The 15,911-nt window shown below is 59.5% G+C and overlaps 4 protein-coding genes across 4 annotated transcripts in view; all 4 read right to left on the bottom strand.

The window, feature by feature from the left end:
* Positions 1–1,200, bottom strand: part of ETH_00002120 (RAS small GTpase, putative) — a gene marked incomplete at both ends in the record, with an annotated part of 2,364 nt that extends 1,164 nt beyond the window's left edge. The window contains 4 exons of the mRNA XM_013372974.1: positions 283–422; positions 649–744; positions 871–943; positions 1,187–1,200. Coding sequence (XP_013228428.1) covers positions 283–422; positions 649–744; positions 871–943; positions 1,187–1,200 — 323 coding nt within the window. The remainder of the gene's footprint in view (positions 1–282; positions 423–648; positions 745–870; positions 944–1,186) is intronic.
* Positions 1,201–5,430: 4,230 nt separating this feature from the next.
* Positions 5,431–6,002, bottom strand: ETH_00002125 (uncharacterized protein; the record flags this gene model as incomplete). Its single annotated transcript, XM_013372975.1, has 2 exons — positions 5,431–5,806; positions 5,941–6,002. 2 exons carry the CDS (start codon positions 6,000–6,002, stop codon positions 5,431–5,433), a joined length of 438 nt encoding a protein of 145 aa, XP_013228429.1.
* Positions 6,003–8,669: 2,667 nt separating this feature from the next.
* Positions 8,670–11,536, bottom strand: ETH_00002130 (mRNA polyadenylation-related protein, related; the record flags this gene model as incomplete). The annotated part of the gene is made up of 4 exons (XM_013372976.1): positions 8,670–8,751; positions 8,873–9,821; positions 10,328–10,402; positions 10,675–11,536. The coding sequence occupies 4 exons, from the start codon at positions 11,534–11,536 to the stop codon at positions 8,670–8,672; spliced, it is 1,968 nt and encodes a 655-aa protein (XP_013228430.1).
* Positions 11,537–14,957: 3,421 nt separating this feature from the next.
* The window catches only part of ETH_00002135 (uncharacterized protein), a gene marked incomplete at both ends in the record, with an annotated part of 1,631 nt that continues 677 nt past the window's right edge, over positions 14,958–15,911 (bottom strand). Inside the window, one exon of the mRNA XM_013372977.1 lies at positions 14,958–15,910. Coding sequence (XP_013228431.1) covers positions 14,958–15,910 — 953 coding nt within the window. The remainder of the gene's footprint in view (position 15,911) is intronic.

Here is a 15,911-nt window from a genome sequence, read left to right on the forward strand (position 1 = left end):
CAGCTAGCCAGCTAGCTAGCCAGCCAGCTAGCCAGCTAGCCAGCTAGCTAGCTAGCTAGCTAGCCAGCTAGCCGGCTGCGCGATTAGCTAGCTGGCCAGCTAAGCAGGCAGCTAGCCACCTAGCCAGCCAGCCAGCTAGCCAGCTAGCCAGCTAGCTAGCCAGCCACGTAGCGAGCCACGTAGCCAGCCAGCTAGCCAGCCAGCCCCGCAGCCCCGCAGCCAGCCAGCTAGCCAGCTAGCCACCAGCTAGCAGCTAGCCAGCTAGCTAGCTAGCTAGCTGACCGTTCGATCTCGTGCATCCAGTTCTTGACGTTGGCAAAAGACTCTCTGTCAGTGACGTCGTAGACGACGACAATGCCGTGGGCGCCTCTGTAGTAAGAAGAAGTGATTGTGCGGAAGCGCTCCTGGCCCGCAGTGTCCCACTGCACGCACACCTGCTGCTGCTGCTGCTGCTGCTGCTGCTGCTGCTGCTGCTGGTGGGCAGCAGCGGCAGCGGAGGCACGCGCGGAGGGAGAGGCGGAAGCAGGCGAGGGGCGGAGCCCGCAGCCGCGCAAGCAGCGGCTCTCGAAACCAAGCAGCGGCAGCAACAGCAGCAGCAGCAGCAACAGCAGCAGCAGCAGCAGCAGCAGCAGCAGCAGGGAGTCTCACGATCTGCAGCTTGACTGTCTTCCCGTCCAAGTCGATTGTGCGGATTTTGAAATCGACGCCGATTGTGCTGATGTAGCTTTCAGTGTACGTGTCGTCCTGCGGTGTACGTACACCCCAGTCCCCACACAAACCCTAAACCCTAAACCCTAAACCCTAGGTGGCAGCTGCGGGGAAATTGCGGTGTGAGGGTCGGCAGCAGCAGCAAGCAGCAGCAAGCCTTACGGCGAAACGCAGCAGCAGGCAAGACTTGCCCACGCCGGAGTCCCCAATGAGGAGCAGCTTGAAGAGAAAATCGCTGCAACAGCAGCAGCAGCAGCAGCAGCAGGAGCAGCGTAAGCAGGCGCGACACGCAGCAAGACCCACAAGCCACGGAAGGCACAGACCCCGATGAAGCAGAGAAACCAGACACACGAGCCATAGCAACAACTCCCTAGCTGCTGCTGTGGCTGCAGCTGCTGCTGCTGCTGCTGTGGCTGCTGCTGCTGCTGCTGCTGTGGCTGCTGCTGTGGCTAGCATGGGATTCAGCAAGGCAGCTTACTACTCAGGCTTCATCTTGGCAGGCGGAGCTGCTGAAGGTCGTGGTGTGCTTTTGCTGCTGCAAGAGGAGCAGCAGGAGCAGCAGATGCTGTCACGGTCTGCTGCAGCAGCAACGGCAGCAGCTGCTGCACCGCGGATGCTACAAAAAGGACAGGCAGCCTAGGAGACACTCCCGTGGCTGTCCTGGGCTCTGCTGCAGCAGGAGGAAACAATATAGGGGGGCAGCTGCAGCAAGCGCAACGTGCTGCAGTGAGGCGTGGCTGTTGCAGGGCAGCAACAGCAGCAGCAGCTGCAGCAGGGACCGCAACCGCAGCCCAGAAAAAAAGGAAAAGCGAAAGACTGCTGCAGCTGCAGCAACGACAGCAGCAAAGCCACCCGGGGAGCGGTTAGGTAAGAGGTCGCAGGAGCAGCACCACTCGGCAGCACCGGTGCTGCTGCTGCAGCAGCAAAAGAACAGCAGCTCCAGAAGAACCCCCAGAGAGGAAAGGCCCCCAGCCTTGAATCTGAAAGGCTCGAAAGAAGAAAGAGGAAACTGCTGCTGCTGCTTGCTGCCGCTAACGCCGCAGCAGCAGCAGACACGGAGGGAGCAGCAGCGCGAGGGAAGATGTGTCTGCTCAGTTTCTGCAGCAGCAGCAGTGACACAACGTTGTGAAAGAGGCAGCAAACAGTACTTCAACGCCGGCAATTTGATGCCTTTCTTCCTTCTTTCGCTGGCACAGATGAGCTGCTGCACATCAGCAGCAGCAGCAGCAGCAGCAGCACGACGCTACTGGTGCTCGCGTGGCGCTGCCGCTGCTGCGGCTGCTGCCGCTGCTGCGTCTTGTGATGCTGCAGCGGCACCGGCTCCTACTGCTGCTATTTAACAAGAACAAATCATTTACTCTTCTTCTTGGAGGAACGCTGCTGACTGCTGCTGCTGCTGCTGCTGCAGCAGCAGCAGCAGCAACACCAGCAGCAGCAAGACGACGTTCCCTACAGACCTGCTGCCTCCCGTTCACCGCAGCATTTTCTCGCTGGAGTTACAAATAGAACTGAAAATTTCTAGTGAACATTGTCCAACTTGCGGCTGCTGCTGCTGTTTCTCAGCTGTGTAGGACCCGGTGCAGCAGCAGCAGCAGTGGCCGCAGCAGCAGCAGCGGAAACGGGAACTCAGCAGCGCCAGTGGACGCCCCCAGATCGATCTCAGCTGCTGACTTGCTGCTGTGTTGGAGGCAGCAGCAGCTGTTTCTGCAGCTTAGCAGCAGCAGGCTGCGCTGCAGCAGCCTGCTGCTGGCTGCAGCAGCAGACCAGCCGCAGCACGAGCAGCAACTTGTGCCGCTGCATGCACTCCAAAAAAGCTGCGTGAAATCCAGTAGTGCTCTTGCCAAGCCTGCAGTTGGTGCAGCCGTAGCTGCTGCTGCTGCTGTTGCTGCTGCTGGGGCTGTTGCTGCACCGGGTTGGCTGCAGCAGCAGGCGGCCAAGGCCTTCATTCTGATGCCCAGGAGTAGGTGCTGCTGATACCGCAACTTCCTGTATCAGCAGCAGCAGCAGCAGCAGCTGCTGCTGCTGCTGCTGCTAGGGAAATGGGCTTTGTCTTCCAGCTGCGGCTGTAGCAGCAGCAACTTAAGGGGTGAGGCGACTGTAGAGCTGCTGCGCCTAACTGTTGCACGCAGGCTCGCGTTGCTGCTGCTGCTGCTGCTGCTGCTGGATGGTGCCGCTGCTGCTAGGTGGTGCTGCTGCTACTAGGTGCTGCTGCTGCTACTGGGTTCTGCTGCTGCAAGTGCAGCCGCTTGGGTGCTTCAATATGTCCAGAGGCTTCTTAGCAGCAGGGAAGTCACCTGCTGCTGCTCCCCTGCAGCAGCAGCAGCAGCTGCTGCTGCTGCAGTGGGATGGCTGAGTTTCTAGTTTATTGTGTTGGCGGCCCGGTTGAGGTGTATGTACTCACCCTCGAGCAGCTAAGAATCTGAAGTGTCTGTACACCTCAAGGAAGCTTTGGGGTTTATAGGAAGCTTTCTCTGCTGCAGCCAGCGAGTTTCTTGCTGCTGCTGCTGCTGCTGCTGCTGCTGTTCTTGCTGCTGCTGTTGCTGCTGTTCTTGCTACGGTTCTTGCTGCTGCTGCTCCTTTTGTCTGAGCGTAGGCAGCCACTAAGCAGAGAGTCCAAGTAGTTTGAAATGTGGAATTGAATAAATAGGGCTGAAGAATGAGACATCAGCTGCAGCAGCAAGAAGGTGCAGCAGCTGCTGCTGCTGCAGCAGCTGCTTCTGCTGCAGCGAAGGGCGCACACAGCGAGCGAGGCAGCAGCAGCAGCGCCTGCTGCAGCAAGCCGAACGGCTGCTTCGCTGCATGCGCTGCGCTCTGCTGGCGCCCCATCAGCAGCAAGCAGCAGCAGCAGCAACAGCAGCAGCAGCAAGCAGCAGCACGAAATGGGTTTGTGTGGCTATTTGCCTTAGTGGTCGAAATAAAGAAAAAAACTTCAAATTTATATTGAAGAATTGAATTAAAAATTGAGTTAAAATTTATAAGAGGAATTTTAATTTTCATTTTATGGACTGCAGCAAAACTTGCTGCTGCTGCGTGGGCTGTTTGCTGGGTAGTTCGAAACCCGGGAGGAGCAAAAAGGATGTAAAAGGAGTTGAAAGAATTAAAAGGAATTAAAATTATTAAAAATGATTTGAAAGAGTGAAAGGAATCAAAAGGAATTAAAATTTAAACAAATGAATTAAAAAGAATTGTAAAGAACGAAATAAGAGGCGGAGTCTGCTGCGTGCAGTTCCACCGTGGGGCGCGGCAGCAGCAAACTTTTGCTGCAGTTATTTTTATTTATTTGGAAGGAATTTATTTAAAACAAAAGCAGCAGGAAGGGGAAATGCTAAATGGGCATTTCAGAGAATAGCTGTGGCTAGCTGCAGCTAGCTGTAGCTAGCTGCGACTGGCTGTGACTATCTGTGGCTAGCTGCAGCCAGCTGCATAGCTTGCTGTAGCTAGCTGTGGCTGCGGCTAGCTGGTCGCAGCTAGCTAGCTAGTAGCTGCAGCTAGCTAGCTGCAGCTACTGGCTAGCTAGCTGCAGCTAGCTACAGGAGCCTGGGGTAAAAGGGCGCAGCCGGGAGCAGCCATTTACGCAGAGAGAGAATTAGAAGAAATACAGATAAGAAAACAGCAAATTAAAAAAAACAATTTATGAAATGTTTCTTTATTTGCTTCTTTTTTGAAGAGCTGCTGGCAGCAGCCAAAAGGCATTTAATTGAAAACCAAATGAAATACATTTTGTAAAAAAGAGAATTCAAAGAAGTGCAAGAAGTTTGCCAATTTGCTTCTGGCTAAGAACTGTTGGCTAGCTGGTTTGTGTGCTGCCTCGAGCCACAGCTAGCTGGTTAGCCAGCTAGCTAGCTGGCGAACGACAGCTAGCTAGCTAGCGAACGACGGCTAGCTGGCTAGCCAAGGATAGCTAGCTGGCTAGCCAGCCAGCTAGGCAAAGATAGCTAGCTGGCTAGCCAGCCAGTTACAGTCACGTGGGCTGCCTGCACTACCCGTAGCTAGCCGCGCTGCCCGCAGCTAGCTGCCCCTGCAGCAGCTAGCTGTCCTACCTGCAGCTAGCTGCCCCTGCAGCAGCTAGCTGTCCCTGCAGCAGCTAGCTGTCCCTGCAGCAGCTAGCCACCCGGAGTCGCTAGCTCGTGAGGCAGCAGCTGCGCACCAGGCAGCAGCGGGCCAGCGAAGCAGCAGCTAGCTGGCGCACCAACAGCTAGCCGCCCCTGCAGCAGCTAGCTGCCCCTGCAGCAGCTAGCTGGCCCCGCAGCAGCTAGCTGGCCTCGCAGCAGCTAGCTGCCCTCGCAGCAGCTAGCTGCGGGGTGAGGCCTTCTGCAGCAGCAGGTTTGGGAGGCAGCAGCATCCAGGCCAGGTAAGCAGCAGCAGCCAGCTGGCCCCCGATCTGCGAAATGGAAGTTTATTTATTAAATTTATTTTAATTAATTTAAATATTTGCCAAAAACTCCGACAAAAAGTCCCAAACTTGAACTCCTACGGCGGCCGCAGGGCCCCAGGTGCGCCCCCGGAGGCTCTGTGCGCTGGGGCCCCCACAGGCCCCCAGAGAGTCCACAGCGAACTCTTTGGCTTTCTTTGAAGCCAAAGTTTATTCAAATTTGATTTATTTAGAAAAAACTGCAGAGTTTATCCCCGAAAAGTCGAAACTCGGGCCTCCAGGGCTTGCCGGGAGCTGATCACGAGCGTAGAAAGTCTCACGGGGGCTTTAGAGAGCCCGGATTTCTGTATTTACGTAGAACTGGCACGCTGCTGCTGCTGCTGCTGCTGCTGCTGCCGCTGCTGCTGCTTCCCGCTTCTGGCCGTGTCGCTGTAGCTCGGGGCGCTGTTCCCGGAGGGCTGGGGCTGTCGCCGCTGCTGCTGCTGCTGCCGCTGCTGCTGCTGCGTTTGCGAAGGAGGCAGCCGCCCCCGAGAGGAGGGGAGGGTTCGCTGGAGATCCCGGGAGGGACGGCACTGGGTTTGCTGCTGCTGCTGCTGCTGCTGCTGCTGCTGCACTCGGGCGGGGCCCCAGGTGACCCTGGGGGCTGCGGCGGCCGGGAGGGGCCCCTCTGCTGCAGCAGCTGCAGCAGCTCTGCTGCTTCCTGGCGAATGGAGAGCCTGAGGGCCCCTGCAGCGCAGCAGGATGTCAGTGGGGTTTCTCTAGCCTCCTCTCAGCCTTTGCTGCTCAGCCCGGCCTTCAACGTGGCCCTCTGCAGTTTCCCCCCGCCGCCCCAGGGGGCCCCCCTGCTGCTTGCTGCTTACCCGGGGGCCCCCCTCTTCAGGAGGCCCTCCAGAAAACCCCACAAAGTTTCTTCTTTCTTCATAATGTCCATCCTGCTCAACAGCTGCATCTTCGCCCTCTCCTCCTGTACGTACACCCCACACTCCCACCCACTTCTGCCTCTCCGGGGGCCCCCAGGGGCCCCGGGGGCCCCTGGGGGCCCCTGGGGCCCCTGGGGGACTCCTTTGGGGGCCCCTGGGGGCCCCCAGGGGGCATTTTGGGGGTTTTAAAAACAGTTTAGGTTCCACTTTTAGTCGAAGTTAATCCAAGTAGAGTCTGCAGGGGTTTCAGGAGGTCGGGGGCCCCCCGGGGGCCCTCATAGGGTTTCTTTGCTGCTGAAACGCGCACTGCAGCGGCGCCCCGTGCTGCTGCTGCTGCCATCCCCGCTGCTGCTGCTGGGTCCACTGCTGCTGCTGGGGGCCCCCCTGCTGCTGCCTTCGCTGGTGCTGCTGCTGGTCCGTCGCTGCCTGCGCCGCCGCTGCTGAGCAACTTGCACCGCTGCCGCCGCCGCCGCCGCCGCCGCTGCTGCTGCTGCTGCTGCTGCTGCTGCTGCTGCAGGGGCGTGTCTGGTGTACTGGGCGGGGCCCCTCCGAGAAGCCGTGTCTTTGGTGCTCACGCTGCTGGGGTCCTTCGTGCTCTTCTCTTACTTGGAGGGGCCCCTCAGCTCGCAGCAGCTGCCGCGGCTGCTGGCCCGCGCGGGGCCCCTCGTGCCTTCGCTTTCCCCGCTGCTGCTGTCTGCTGCCTTTTTGCTGCTGGACACTTTGGCCTTCAGCGGGGCCCTCCACCCCGAGCCCGCCCAGGCCTACGCCCCCAACAACTTCACCGGTGCTGCTGCTGCTGCTGCTGCTGCTGCGGCTGCTGCTGGGGTGCTCCGCGGGGTTGCTGCTCTTGTTGCTGCGGTGGCTGCTGCTGCTGCTGCTGCTGAGGCTTTTGTTTCGGGGCTGCTGCTGATCGTGCTGCTACCCGCACTGCTGCCGCTGCCGAGGCTGCGGCCGCAGCGATCAGGGGCACTTGTGCATAAAGGCTGCATCGTCTGCTGCTGCTGCTGCTGCTGCTGCTGCAGGGGTTTCTTTGTCTCTGCATACGCTGGTGACCTCTCTTCTCCACTGGGGCCAAAATGGCTTCGAGCTGCAGGGCAAAGTGGAAACAGCAGTTCTGCCGCGGCACGAGTTGCTGCTGCTGCTGCAGCCGCAGCTGCTGCAGCACAGCGCCTTTTCCTGCGTCATTACGCTGCTGCTGGGCCGCACGGGGGAGCAGCAGCTAGCGGGGCTGCTGCTCACGTGGATGGCAGCAATTGTGCGCGGCGCTTTGCTGCTGCAGCTTGCTGCTGCAGCGCATGCACAAACCTGGCATGTTGTGAGGCCCTTTTTGCTGCGGCTCTGGGCAAATCCTTCTCTTTTCGTTGAAGCTCTGAAAAATCCTGCTGCTGCACTTCAGTCAACCTGGAGCTTCAGCACCGGTGAGACACGTGCTGCTGCTGCTGCTGCTGCTGCTGCTGTGGTCTTACGACGGCAGCTGCAAGGAGCTGCAACCACAGTGCAGAGTGATAGTGCTGCTGCTCCCTTTTTGCAAGCTGCTGGGGGAGACAGCAGTAGCTGCTGCGGTGCAGTGGCAGCAACAGTGCTGCAGCAGCAGGAACAAGAGCTGCAGCTGCAGCAGCAGCACCAGGCGGCACAGCTGCGCAAGCTGCAACAGCTCCTTTCGCCTTATTTGCTGCTTGTGGATGTGAGGTGCCTTTGCTGTGTGCCTATCGAGAATGCAGCTGTTGATGTCTGCTGCTGCTGCTGCTGCTGCTGCTGCTACGTGCCCTCAGGAGCGCAGCAGCGCATGGTGCTTCTCGGGCTAGTTTTCTGCCTCTGCTGCTGCTTCCTGCTGCAGCTCGCGCGGCTAACAACAGTATCTGCCACCACTTTTGCTGCCAAGCCCAAAAGCCAGAAGAGTTTCCAAGAGCAGCAGCTCTCGCAGCAGTTTACGCAACCGCTGGTGCAGCAGCAGCAGCAATTTACGCAGCAGCAGCTCTTCACGCAGCAGCAACTGCAAAGTCCACAGCAGCAGGCAACGTTGCAGCAAAACCCAAAAAGCTTGACTTAACTTAGGTCGTCTGTAGGCGAAAAACACTGCAGCAGCAGCCCACTGCAGCAGCAGCAGCTGCAACAGTGACGGCTGCAGCAGCGCTTGCTACGCAGCAGCTGCTGCTGCAGCCCATGAGCCCATCGACAGCCTTTGCAGCAAATTAGAAAAAATGCACAGAGTCTCTAAAAGCAAAAATCTGTATGTCCGACTGTACGTACACCCCGCAGAGGGCCTCTGCGCTGCTGCTGCTGCTGCTGCTGCAGCGGCTGCAGATGGACAGCCGCACGAATTTCCGCAGCGAACAAACCCCAGCAGCACGCCAGCGGGCGACATGGCTAGCTAGCGGGCTGGCTAGCTGGCTAGCTAGCTAGCCAGCTAGCCACGCAATTTGTACCTGCATGCACTCTATGCATGCAGAATTGCTCGGCCCTAAGTGCAACTTTTCGAAAGGGGAAACTAAAGCGACAGCAACAGCCGCTGCTGCTGCTGCTGCATCTGTTGCAGCTAAAACGAAGCAGTTTGAACGGGAAGGCTAAAGGGCAGCAGCCAGCAAGTCTGCAGCAAACGAAGTGCTGCTGTGCTACTCCAGCTGCAGCAGGAGCAGCTGCTGCTGCTGCTGCTGCTGCTGCCTGCCGCCTCATGTGGCAGTTTCTAGAGCCACAGCTGCTTTTCGCTTCTCTCTGTAGGCTTTGATCTGCACCGCTGCAATGCGGTGCTGCCTGCTCAGCCCAAGCACACAGCAGCAGCAGCAGCAGCAGCAGCAGCCCGTGCACCCACTGCAGCAGCAGCAGCAACAGCAACAGCAGCAGCAACAGCACCAGCAGCAGCAACAGCACTTACTCAATGATTTGCTCAATAGGAATGTTGAAGTGCAGCAAGTCACTTGTGTCGGGAAGACACTCATCGTCTTCGTTTTGCAGCTCCGTTTCTGTGCTTGCTGCTGCAGTTGCTGCTGCTGCTGGTGCTGCTGTTGCAGCTGCTGCTGCTGCAGCTGCTGCTGCTGCTGCTGCTCCATCTGGCACCTCCTTCTTTTCCGTGCGCGTCTCTGCTGCATCTTGCGTTGCTGCTGCAGCTGTCGGTCCTTCTGTTGCTTCTGCTGCTTCTGCTGCTGCTGCTGTTGCTGCTGCTGGCTGCGAGTCGGTTGGCACCTCATTCTTCACCCGCTGCGCCGCCTGCGAATCATCATCTGCTGGAGACTTGGTTGCTGCTGCAGCTGCTGCAGCTTCTGCTGCTGCTGCTGCTGCAGTTGCGTCCTCGCTTGGCGCAGCAGCAGCTCTTCTTCTGCAAATCAGTTCCGCGAGGGAGCCCGGCTGGAGGTTCTCGTCTTTGGGGAAGCCTGGTGCTGTTGCAGCGGGAGCTGCGGCTGCTGCTGCGGCCTGCTGCTGCTGCTGCTGCTGCTGCTGCTGCCAGGACCAGCGCGCGGCGTTGCCGCAGGTGACGGTGTCGACGCTTTGCTGCAGCACAGTGTTGGCAGCCAAGTCTGCTGCAGCAATGGCTGCGTTGCAGCCGGGGCAGTGTCCGACGAGGCCGGCTGCTGCTGCTGCTGCGCTGCTGCTGCCGGGGTCCGCAGCAGCAGCAGGGTGCTGCTGCAGGTAGAGAACTATGCAGGCTCTGCAGAAAGTCTCGCCGCAGCAAGGAGTCAGCGTCGGAGACTTGAAAATTGAACTGCAGCAGCAGCACTTCAAGTGTGCTGCTCCCCCCACGTGGCGCTGGATACGTAAATCCAAAGACGATCCCAGCAAACTCAAGCTGCCCAGCGCCCCCGTCTTGAGCACTGCGAAGCTGCCGTCTGTACGTACACCCGCGCCCCACACGCGCAGCAGCAGCAGCAGCAGCAGCAGCAGCAGCAGCATGCAGGCGGCTGGATTGCTGGCTCGGTGGCTGGCTAGCTACGTGGCTCGCTGGCTCGCTAGCTGGCTGGCTAGCTAGCTGGCTGCCTGGATACGTAGCTGGCTGGCTAGCCGGCTGGCTAGCTAGCTAGCTAGCTAGATGGCTGGCTAGCAAGCTAGCTAGCTAGATGGCTGGCCATCTAGCTAGCTAGCTAGATGGCTAGATGGCTAGCTAGCTAGCTGGCTGGCTGGCTAGATGGCTAGCTAGCTAGCTAGCTGGCTGGCTGGCTAGCTAGCTGGCTGGCTAGCTAGCTAGCTAGGAAGCAGCGCAGCTAAGTGGCAGCAGCAAAGGGAGGCACGCGACAACGTGACAGAGAGCTCAGCCGCAGCTGCAGATCCGCAGTGCACCAGAAGCCCCGCTGCTGCTGCTGCTGCTGCTGCTGTGCTGCTGCTGCTGTGCGCCCACCTTTTTTGATGTAGACTTCTTGGTGTCTGTGGATTTCGGAGGGCAAAATGTCCTTTAAAAAGGAAGAAGGCAAACCTGCAGCAGCAGCAGCAGCAGCAAAAGCAGCAGCAGCAGTAATATGATGCACAAATAAAGCTCCCGCGCCTCCCTACGCACTGCTGCTGCTCAGCAGCTCATGCTGCTGCTGCTGCTGCTTTAATCGCTGTTGCTGCCGCAAGTGTCGCCTCTGCATCGATTGCTGCTGCTTCTGCAGGTGCTGCTGCTGCTTCAAATGCTGCTGCTGCAAGCGGCGCTGCTACTGCAGGTGCCGCTGCTGCATCTGCTGCTGCTGCTGCTGCTGCTAATACCTGTTGCGGGTCTGATCTTTTTTTGCTGCTTCGCGTCTGCAGACTTTGGGCAGTTTTTAATGTGGTGTCCCATTTCCCCACACATGTGGCAAATGTAATCTGAAGAAACAGCAGTTGCTGCTGCTGCTGCTGCGTAGTGCTGCTCCTGCTGCTGGTACATCAGCTGCTGCTGCTGGCGCGCTGCGGCAAGTGCAGCGGGCCCGCCCGGCACGGAGCGGCAGGCAGCAGCAGCAGCAGCAGCGCTGCTGCTGCTCTCCTCCTGCGGCCGCAGCCACATGAAGTTGTGGCTGCCTTGTCTTCTGCTGCTGCTGCTGTCGCCTCTCTGGAAGCTTTTTCTTGTGTCATGAACATCAAGGACAGCCTGCAGCAGCAGCCGCTCCTCCTCACTTGCTGCTGCTGCTGCTGAAGCTGCTGCAGCATAGTCGGCGCTGCTGAGGCCCAAGCCGCCCGCGCTGCTGCCTGGAGCAGCAGCAGCAGCAGCGCCGCCCGCAGCCCCGCCTGCAGCGGCGGCAGCGCTTTGCTGCAGTTGCGCGCTGGCCTGCTGCTGCTGCTGCTGCAGCTGCTGCTGGTACTTCAGCTCCGCCTCGCGTAGCGCAGCAGCAGCAGCAGCAGCAGGCTTCCGCTGCACCAAGACGCACAGAGGCTCGTGCAGCAGCATGCTGTCTGCTACCACTTCATCTGGGGCAGCTTCGAGCGACAGCAGCAAATCAATTGCTGGAAGAGCAGCAACTCCCATTTGCTGCTTCAGGTGTACACGCAACTCCCCACAAGACACCGGAAGAGCCAAACCTGCTGCTGTTGTGCCCGTTGAGGAGCCCCGCAGCCGCCACCGCAGCACGGAGCTGTCCACAGGGCCCGACATTGCTGCTGCTGCTGCTGCTGCTGCTGCTGTTGCCGCTATTGCTGCTGCGGCTGCAGCGGCAGGCGATGCCCCTGCTCGCGTTCTTGCTGGCAGCCGTGCGCTGCTACTGCTGCGGCTGCGACTGCTGCTGCAGATAGAGGTGCTGCTGCTGCGAGATGACCTGCTGCTGCAGATGAGATGCCTAGAGAACTCTTCGTGCTGCAGCGGCAGCAGCAGCAGCAGCAGATGCCGGCTCCCTGCAGTTCCTACCTGCTGCAGCTGCCTCAGGTGACTGGAGCAGCAACAGCAACCCTGCTGACTATGCTTTCCCCGCGGCACCAGCAGCAGCAGCAGCAGCAGCAGCAGCAGCGGGAGCTACAAATGCATCTGCAGCCCAGCAAAAAGAAGAGCTCCTTGAGGCTCGGCAGCAGCAAACGAAGCAAATGTCTTCCTTAATAAAAGAAGCAAAATTAAAAAGAAATAAAAGAAAGGTCAGCAGCTACGGAGAAGCAGAAGACAGACGGGGCTTCAGCCCTCCGCGTTCTTGCGACCTCCAGCGCTCCTGCTGCTGCTGCTGCTGCGACTGCACGTGAAGACTTGCTGACAGCAAATAAATGAAAATTTGTTATATCATGTCTCATTTTATTCACAAATTCGACAGCAGCAGACAGCGAATGTTCTATAATATGTTGATTTGGGGAGGGCGGGGGGCTCAGCCATTTTGGGGGCCCCCACTGGGGGCCCTTCTCTTCGTGCTGCAGCAGCCTGCTGCAGTACTGCTGCGCAGCTGCCTTATAAGTTACTGCTGTTGTTGCTGCGGCTTTGCTGCTGCTACTGTTGCAGTCATGCTGCTGCTGCTGCTGCTGTCTCTTTGTGACCCGCTGCTGCCGTTGCTGCGCGGGGTCCTGTTGCTGCTGCACCCCAAGCTGTTGCTGCTGCCGCGCAAGCTGTTGCTGCTGCTACTATAAATGCTGCTGCTGCTGCTACTGTAGATGCTGCTGCTGCTGCTACGATTACCACTAGTAGAACTTAATTTCAAAATAGTTCCAACGGATCACTTCGCCAGGAGAGACGCAAAAGCAGCATAAGCATGCAGAGAAAAGCCCTTAAATCGTGCGCAGGGCAGCCGCCGCCGCTGCTGCTGCTGCTGCTGCTGTTGCTGCTGCTGCTGAGCCGCCCCTTCAGGAGCAGCCAGCCGACGGGGAGACACTGTAGCTCCTCACTCTGGCAGCGTCAGCAGCAGCAGCGCAGCAGCAGCGGCAGCCCCTGCAGCAGAGCCTGCTGCTGCCCACAGCGCGCACTGCTGCGCTGCTCTGCCGGCTGCAGCAAGAAGCAGCAGGGACAGCAGGAAAAGAAGGCCTGGCTGCAGCAGCAGCAGTTGGCTGCAGCCCCAACTGCTGCTGCTGCCGCCGCAGCAGTAGGTAGCTGCAGCCCCCGCTGCCGCCACCGCAGCCGCCGCGTGCTGCAGCAGCAGCAGCAACACTGCTGCCGCGTGTAGAGCCCGCCAGCCTGCGCCTCTTGCTGCGCCAATTGGCTGTTTGCTGCTGCATGCAAATTCTAAATGTAGAGCTCAATTACTTACTACGGTTTGGGGCTCCTGGCCTGCCGCCAGCTTCTTTTCTGCGGCAGGCGTTGCAGCTGCTGCTTCTGTGCAGCAGCAGCAGCAGCAGCAGCGGCTGCTGCCGCCAACCCTCCGCTCGCCGTTCTGCCTCTCGGCAGCAAGCAGCAAAACAAAAAGAAGCAAATGGAGAACTAACAGCTGCTGCATGCAAACGAGCAGCACACACCGGCCCTGCTGCTGCAGCAGAGTGTCTGACTCCCGCTGGGCAGCCGCAGCAGCAGCAACAGCAGCAGCAGCGCCGCCCCGCAAGCCCAAAACGGGGGCGCCTCATTGCATGCATGCAGGGCTGCTCCTTACCATCGAAAAATAAAGAAACTAATTTATAAAAGCTCTTTCTTCTACTCACATTCTGCACATTTGCATGCAGCTAAACGTGCACTCTTCACAAATCCGAAGCCACCAGTTTGCTGCTGCATGCGGCCCTCCCTCTGCTGCGCCCCACACTTCCTGCTGCTACCCCGGGGGCCCCAAACCCCGGGGGGCCCCCCAACCTGGGGGGCCCCCGTGCCCTTTTGCTGGCCCACAGCGGCTGTTTTAAGCCGCACAAAGGGCCCCAAAGGCCTCATCGGGGGCCCCCCAAAATCCCCCTCTGGAGCCCCCCAGCTGGGGGCCCCCCTGCTGGGGCCCCCCATCTGGGGGCCCCCGGTTGGGGGCCCCCGGAGGCCGCCAGCCGCAGGGCGCCCACAGGTGCCCAAAGCTGCAGGGGGGGCCCCCGAGGTCTGGGGGCTCGGGGCGCCCCTGGGGGCCCCCAGGGGCCCCTCAGGGGCCCCTGGGGGCCTCGAAAGGCCCCCGGGGGGCCCCGGGGACCCCCGGGGGGCCCCATTTTGTGCTGCAGCGACCCAGCTGGGGGCCCCTGGGGGCGGAAGTGGCTCCTGGTTTGAGCTCCTTCCCTGGTCTGTTCTCGGGGCCATAAAATGGCTACAAGTGAGTAACCTCCACAAAATAAATTCTAATATACGCAAAATGCATGCATGCATGCATGCATGCATGCATGCAAAGTGCATGCGAAGTGCATGCATGCGCTCCTCTGGCCAAACCCGTGCTCGAAGCGGTAAAATGATGGAAAACTCGAAACAAAGGCCCTTTCCCTTGCAGCCTAATCCAGCTGCCCCTGCTGCGGCTGCTGTGGCTGCTGCGGCTGCTGCAGCTGCTGTGGCTGCTGCGGCGCTCTAGCTGCTGCGATTGCTGCGGCTGCTGCTCCCCTTTAGCTGCTGCTGCGTCCAGTACAGCAGCAGTTCCGGCAACTGCGGCGGGACTCCTATCTATCTGCAGGCGCTGGGGTGTACAGACACCTGAGCTGCGGTGTACATACACCCGAGCTGAGGTCTGCATACGCCCGAATTGCAGTGTACAGACACCTATACTTCCGTGTACATACACCTGGGCTGCGGTGTACATACACCTGAGCTGGGGTGTACACACCTGAGCTGAGGTGCACATACACCCGAACTGCAGCGTACATACACCGGAGCTGGGGTGTACGTACACCTAAGCTGGAATGTACATACACCCGAGCTTCAGTGTACATACACCCGCCTGGGGCGTACGTACACCCGACTGGGGTGTACGTACACCTGAGCTGCAGTGTACATACACCTGAACTACAGTGTACAGACACCCGCCTGGGGTATACATACACCCGAGTGGGGTGTACGTACACCCCAGCCGGGTGTACGCACAGCCCAGCCAGGTGCATGCACACCCCACTCAGGTGTAAGTACACCTGGCTGGGGTGTACATGCACCTGGCTGGGGTGTACGTACACCCCACTCACGTGTACGTACACGTGGCTGGGGTGTACGTACACCGGGTTTGCTGCTGCTAGTTGGCGTCAGGGCTTTGGGGAGTGGGGGGCGCGTGGGCGTGGACTATGGCGAGCAGCTGGAGGACACTGGACTTCATATTTGCTGCTGTTTCCACCAAGTCTCTCGAAGCCCACTGAGACCACGCTGCAGCTCTGCTGCTGCGGACGGCCTGCAGCAGCTCCCTGGCAGCAGCAGCGCTTTCGGGGGGGAGTTCTGGGGCCTCCAGCTGCTGCTGCAGCTCTGCGGGCGCCTCCCCCGCTGCTGCTGCTGCTGCGGGCTCCTGCTGCAGCAAACCTGCTGCTGCTGCTGCGTCCTGCGCCAGCCGCAGGCTCCGCCGCATGTCCAGCTCCAGAGACTCCAGCAGCTGCGCATGCAGCCACAGAATTTCTGCTTCTCCATTAAAAGCTTCTGTTTCTGCTGCTGCTCTTCGAGCAGCATTCATGAGGTTCTCAGCAGCAGCAGCACGAGACCGCAGAGCTTCTGCTGCAGCATTTACTGCGTGCCGGGCCCTGGTCTTCGCGTTGTCCCCCACTTGCTGCAGCGAGTCCGTGAGCCGCAGCAGCACAGAAGGGTTCACTATGCTTCGGGGGGCCCCCCCGGGGCCCTGGGGGGCCCCCCTGAGGGGGCCCCCCAGCTGCAGCTCGTTGAGAATGTCTGAGACCCTTTTGCTAATTGCTGAGGCCTCCTGGCCAGCTCTTGTTGCAATTGTGACAATTGTTTGTCGGACTTGTTCATTTTGTGTCATCTTTTCGGAAAGGTCTTTGTTCAGAAGTCCGTTGAGGCTTGCTGCTGCTGCTGCTAGCTGCTGCTGCAGCTCCCGCCCCACACCCCCCACACGCTGCCCCTCAGCAGCAGCAGCTAAAATGTCCCCCTCGTGCTGCAGCTGGTCAATTGCTTCTCTGTACTCCCGCAGCAGCAGCTCCCCCTTCGCCAGCCGCCGCGCCACTTCCTTCATCTCCGCCTCATCCCA

Source organism: Eimeria tenella, genomic scaffold (assembly GCF_000499545.2).
Source record: "Eimeria tenella Houghton genomic scaffold, Eth_scaff115, whole genome shotgun sequence".
Classification (NCBI taxonomy): domain Eukaryota; phylum Apicomplexa; class Conoidasida; order Eucoccidiorida; family Eimeriidae; genus Eimeria; species Eimeria tenella.